This window comes from Electrophorus electricus, chromosome 2, assembly GCF_041902795.1.
Source record: "Electrophorus electricus isolate QZ-2024a chromosome 2, ASM4190279v1, whole genome shotgun sequence".
Taxonomy (NCBI): Eukaryota; Metazoa; Chordata; class Actinopteri; order Gymnotiformes; family Gymnotidae; genus Electrophorus; species Electrophorus electricus.
In genome coordinates, this window is record NC_137498.1 from 43,566,109 (window position 1) to 43,572,223 (window position 6,115).

Sequence of the window (6,115 nt, forward strand, 5' to 3'; positions counted from 1 at the left end):
TAATCTATTAAAAAACAATAATGTCCCAAACACTCTAGTAAACCTTGGTCAATGTTGTTCGGGTTAAACTCAGTCTACAGTGAAACTGCTCACATGGCTGAGAATAATGTCAACGATCATACTAATTTTCAGTATGACATGCAAATCTCAGCATGTCAGTGTTGCTGTGCCTACAGCTACGGTAAAGCGAGAGGCTCAAACCTTGTCCTGACACAAAAGCGCAACATGCTCATCTTCCCTGCCAGTCTGCGCTCAGATCACAGCCCTGCAAAGCTGAACCCCGTGGAGGAAGCGCGACGTAAAGGGTCCCAGGGAGCGAACACGTCAAGATCGAGTGAAGATTGAACGTATTTTTTCCCCCTCCTGCATGTGAACCTGTAGACAACACATTTATCTTTTATTGGATGACTCGAAAGGCTTCCCTGCGAAAGTGACATATCTGGATTCAGTGAATTCACTGACCAGCACGCGGAGTAGGAATGTCTCGCAGGAAACAGAGCAACCCACGGCAATTCAAACGTGAGTTTTGACAAAACGCACGTTGTCGTCTCATAAACGTGCGGCGATTTATCGAGCTGATTAGTGCAGAGTCTTACGGATATCAGAATTTGTTTTTAAGCGAGTTTTTATTTGAACAAATTGTTCTGCATCTTAGTTGCTTTGCGCAAAACAAGGCTCTTTAGAAAGCCCGACTACACAATCGTCCGTAAACTCCGCGCGAGCTTTTAAGTTTCTTGATTTTCTTGCTGTGTGATGTATCTACATCTGTCAGGGTCAAGTTTCGCTGTTAATTTGCTCATTGTAAAATGTTATTTTCAGAAAGTGGTAAATGCACTTAAAAGCCCATCGTAGGAACTGTGAACTCTATACAGAAAAGTTTTACGCGCCTTACTCCCATGTGTGCAGAAATGCTTCTGAATTATGTTTGGTGTGTTCTGTCTGTGGGGGCTGTACACTGTAAACATCGATGACTCACATCTATTTTTTTAAAAGGATGTGTATCCCAAAATCACATCGCTAATTATTATTATTTTTGCCATATTAGTGTTATGTATTAAATTCTACAGATGGCAACTCTCATGAATGCTTAAATTATTGTATAAAAGCTAACTATTTTATATATATATATATATATATATATATATATATATATATATAATCAACTATAGTCAATATTACATTGCAATAATCAATATTACAAGTTAATATTATTAAAAATCTTTCAGAAATGGATATTATTAGATTATTAGAAATGTTTAATGTTTGTTCATGACACATTCAGCCTATTTTTCTGTAGTTTTTCTGTAGCAACATGAACAACAACTCATCATTTTTGTTTTTATTGAATCATGTCTCTTGTTTCTTTGTTTGTTTTTGTTAACATGAATTTGAGACTGCTGTAGCACTGCAGGGCAGACGTATAGCGCACAACTAGGCCAGTGCGGAGACTGTTCAGATGTGAGCTTTCTCAGATGGGGGTTCAGAGGACGAAAAAGGTCACATACACATCTGTTTTTTGCCTTTTTTTGTTCTTCCTCAAACATATTGGCCTGTTATCTAAACTGTGTGATTCACCCTCTATTTTCATATTTTGCCTGTTCCATTCTTTGGGGCGTCCTCTGCCATAGAGATAAAGAGAAGAAGCTGAAAGAGCTCCATTAATTTGCCCCGATGACGGCGCGATAAGGGCAGATAATGGACTTGATAAGCAGGGGGAAGATATACCATCAGACAACCGATTGTTACCATTAGAATTCCAGCCCTGCAATCTGTGGTGGTCTGATAATCCTCGCCGAGGTCTGATCATCTCTGTGCCCCCCTCACCCTCCACTCCTCATGATAAGACAAAAATAGTTAGTGGCCCATTCTCCCTTTATTTTATTATTTATTATTTTGTTGGGCTCTGGATATTCTGAGAATGTGGCGATAAATTATGTATTTCTCCCACCTTTTTTACTCCTATTGAAATCTCTCCTCCTCTCTTTCGCACTTCTGTGGAGAGATAAGGGGGCATTTTCGGTCATCGACTATGTTTTTACCCCCCACACACTCACACACACTCACTAAAAGTAAGTAAGGTTTTAGTATGTCCAAGTAAGCTTTTTATTGTAATAAGAGGGTGATCTGAAAGGCAGATAGCAGGGAAGGTGCCTGGATGGTTTTGGAGGGGGCACATATGGTCGTTATCAGTTCCACATCTACCCCAGAGCAGATGCTGTTGCCTCTTCACACACCCCTCCTTGGCCCCCTTCTTGACCAACAGGACAGTAAATTTACACAGATTGGTGGCTGGTGTGAGGCAGATTTGCCAAGTTTACGACAGTGGATTAAAAACATACCCTGATGGTCACTCAACCTTAACAGACTACTGTATTTGAAGGAGAAGCAACCTCTTCTCAACCTCCCAAGGTTCATTTAATTCCTGAATTATTTGTTCTTATGCTACTTGCGTTCACCTATCCTTATGGACCTCAAATGCTCCAAATGAGAGAATATCTTAGTTCCTGAATTAGCACCCAGAGATTTAAGATAAATCTAGTAGGAAGTTTATAAATCATAAACTTAATCTAACTTAATCTTACCACACAGCACCAAAATGTCTACACAGTATGTCTCTTTATTTGCAAATCTTTACTTACTTTATGTGGTGGCTGTCATTTGTGGTTGTCAGCTCTGACATACTGCTGTCAGAATATGATAATTTAGTTCATTATTATACCGATCAGGAGTGTCATATTTTGTCGGTTCTTCTTTATTCTTTTTTAATCCTTTTTGATTAACTTTGTCTGCCAACTGTCAGCGTGAGGCATCCCTCAGTCGTGTGCTATCTCTCAGAGATCAGTGTGATATGAAGAGGGGTTATTGCATGCCAACTTTCTCCCCAGCATCTGCTCAGCACTAATGAGCTATGAAGTGCTGTGGCCCGCTAGCCTACAAAGCAGAGGAGAGATGGGGAGGGGAGAGCCAACTGCTTCCCTTTGCTTTTCAGAGCACACTGTGAAATCAGCTCGCTGCAACTGCTCTATCCACCATGCAAGAACACTGTCCCATATTATAAAACGAGAGAGAGAGAGAGAAGTTTATGAGTCACAGTGGTGATGTCTTAATGTTCTGTCAGAGGTTAGAATGCTGTGGTATGGATCAAACGTAAACACCCTACTAAAATAGCACTCCTTACTTGTGTTTCTAATATCAGTTTATTCATAAGTTTTCTAATTAGGGTAGGTTCTCTTTTATATTTAGAAGCTAGATGTGTTTTTGGGTTGGCCTATCATGTTCTCAGCTGCTTTTCAAAGAGAAGTGGTGATGTACAAGTAAATGAGTGATTATATGGTTTAAGAATGTATAACAGTGATTTACCTTTGACCTCTGTTATCCCATGCATTACTTTACCATTTCAAACCATTTCAGCACACAAATAATCACTATATACATGTTCTTCATTCCTAAACAGTTCACAGATGGTGGTAAAAAAAATTCAAAATAGCTATAATGGCTCGTAGCAACGTCTTGGATAAAAAGCCCCAAGTCACACTAATCATGGCAAATAAAATCTCTGTGGGGTGGGGGAGGGGGATCAGAAAAAGAAGAAGATAAGTAAAATGTGTATTTGACTACCCTTAATCACTAGGAGCCAAGCGTGGATGGATGTACTATCAGTGATGTCCAGCAAGCCAGACGCAGGAGCCCCTTTATCCCTCTCACCTTCAGTGGAGTCTCGGGGCCCGGTGGAGGGGAGGATCAATGCCCGCTGTGCAGATGCTGGATCTGATGGGGATTCTGCACAGAAACAAAGACAAGATCTTTCAGCCTGGCTAACGGGCTGAAAGACAAGTTAAAGAACTTGCCGTTCACTCACTGCTGTCTTTGAAAACACTAAACAAAGCTTGGATTATCCAATCATTAGAATCTTCGTGACTCTCATTAGTGTGTGTGTGTGTGTGTGTGTTTGTGTGAGAGAGAGCGAGAGAGATTCACAGTGATGTTTGCTTCCCTGCTGCTACCCTGGAGAAAAAATTTAGCTTTACAATTTCATCATTGTTCCTAATGTAAGGTCTGCATATTTTTCCTGTCTCATAGTTTCTCATGTAAATTTGCCTAATCCAAGAACTTCAGGCAAGATTTTTATTTTACAATGCGCTGGAACTTTGAATATACTCACTCTGTGAAAGGCTTCATGGATGAGGAATTGATTTGGCTCCTACCTAAAGAGATTATGTATCTTAAATGTACGATAGGCCCCATTGAAGGAAGGGATTATGGAATCTACATTCTCTCTAGATAGATAAATGCCTCAAAGCCCCTGGCAGCAGTTGAACAAATTCCCTCTCGGTGAGTTCGTCTCTCAGCTTGAAGGCGGAGGGGAGTGACATCCCTCCGCGACTTTGAAGTGTTTATCATGTGCCTGCTCGGTCTGGAGGGCTATGCTTTCGCAGCTGCTGATCAGAGCTTTTAGACTCCCTTTAGCACAGAAGGGCAGTCTAGATTCTGATCCAGATCCCATTGAAAGAGTCAAGAAGATGTCTGGAGGGACAGAGACCGAGAGGCCTGGGAGAATGCTCCCACTCTGGGTCGGCATTTGAGTCATAATCTTGAAGTCGACCTTGAGTGCTGAAGTTCTGATGCAGCAAAAACATGGAGACAGTGTAGTTCAGGAAAATGAGCCGGAAACCAGACAGACGTTAAAGATGTGATTTGAAGGGCGCACAGCGTGGGTTTTGCCTTCATCACAGAAGTGGTGTCACAATAGATGTTCTCTACATGCTGGGATTACAGAGCTAACTCCAGCTTCTCCACAGCAAGTGTGACCGATATTCCTCACTCTTTAAACGCTGAGTGGAAAATCACTAATGGCACAAATCCAGGCCAGAAATAGGTGATGGAGGAAGTTTGAGTCTTTAGCAAACTACATAAAAAACTTTAATAAGAGCTGCTTTGGGGGGTTGAGTCTGCAATGCTTTTGATACCACTGCCAAATGAAAGCTTAATTTCTTAATTACAGTTGTCAGCATGCTGACTGGTTAACCATAAGACACTGGGGCTTTTATTATGTGTGGTGCTGCATCATGAGTTTATTTGTGTGTGGTTTTATGTCATTCTGCTTGACTGGTTTCTTTGTTAGGACCCAATAATGCAACATTTCAGATGCCTTTTTAAAGCCAGATGTGGGGGAAGAGCTTCAGTCTGCTGAGAGCACTGTGTCTTTCTCACCTTTATGACTTTGGCATGATTAAATGAAACAGAGCAACCAATATCCAGATAATAGAGCTGCGATCACACCTAGCAGTTAGTTATCTGATTGATTAATTGACTGATTGATTAATTGACCTGATTCATTAATGTCAGACATTCCTGGCATTGCCATTAATGAGCAACCACTGTGATCACATAGCAGATCTTTGAGGTCGCAGGCTGTTTGCTAGCTGAGTACACTGAGCTCGGCAGACGTGCTTGGTGCATGCTGCGAGTGTGTGCGGCAGGACCGCACGCAGAAGTAGTGTGTGCGGCTCTGTCCTGAGGCTTCACTGACACCTCTTGAGGCGAACATGCGAAGAAAAAGCTGCATTGTGTTGCAGGTTCTGAATGCTATTCACACTTCAGTGCTGTGTAATCATTCCTCTTAATCTCATTTAAAGATGCAACGTGACAATGTCCGCTGTTTGTGGACGGAGATGATATATTCACACAGACAGAGATTATGGAAACGCAGAGATCACACATAGGGGGAAACACCACAGTCCACAAATGCTTAAACAATTGAGAAAAGTCCTGTTCAACACGTATCAGAAACAGTTGTGCCAAAGATTTGTGAAGTTTTGCCCAAATATAGGAGATGAAGAGGAAACATAATTGACTCTGAAGAGGAAAACATATTTTGTACCCTATGGCTTGTTTCAGAGCACTATAGTAAATGGTTGAGAATCTCTGTTTAAAGAGGTCTTTCTGGGTATGGCTATGAATTTACATGATATAGAAGTCTGCATATGTAGTCTTTCACAGCCATATTCTCAGTATTTGAGAATTCAACCTTTAGAATGGTTTACAGGAAATAACCAATTAATTTTCTTTTCTTTTCTGTTTCAAGCTCAGTAGGGGAGGGTTATGAAGAGGCATT

General features: G+C 41.1%; 1 protein-coding gene across 1 annotated transcript in view; it reads left to right on the forward strand.

Moving 5' to 3' along the window:
- The first annotated feature begins 266 nt into the window (after window positions 1-266).
- zfpm2b (zinc finger protein, FOG family member 2b) overlaps window positions 267-6,115 on the forward strand; it is a 33,972-nt gene continuing 28,123 nt past the window's right edge. Inside the window, exon 1 of the mRNA XM_026995721.3 lies at window positions 267-519. Within this exon, the coding sequence (XP_026851522.2) occupies window positions 480-519 (40 nt within the window). The 5' untranslated portion in view covers window positions 267-479. The remainder of the gene's footprint in view (window positions 520-6,115) is intronic.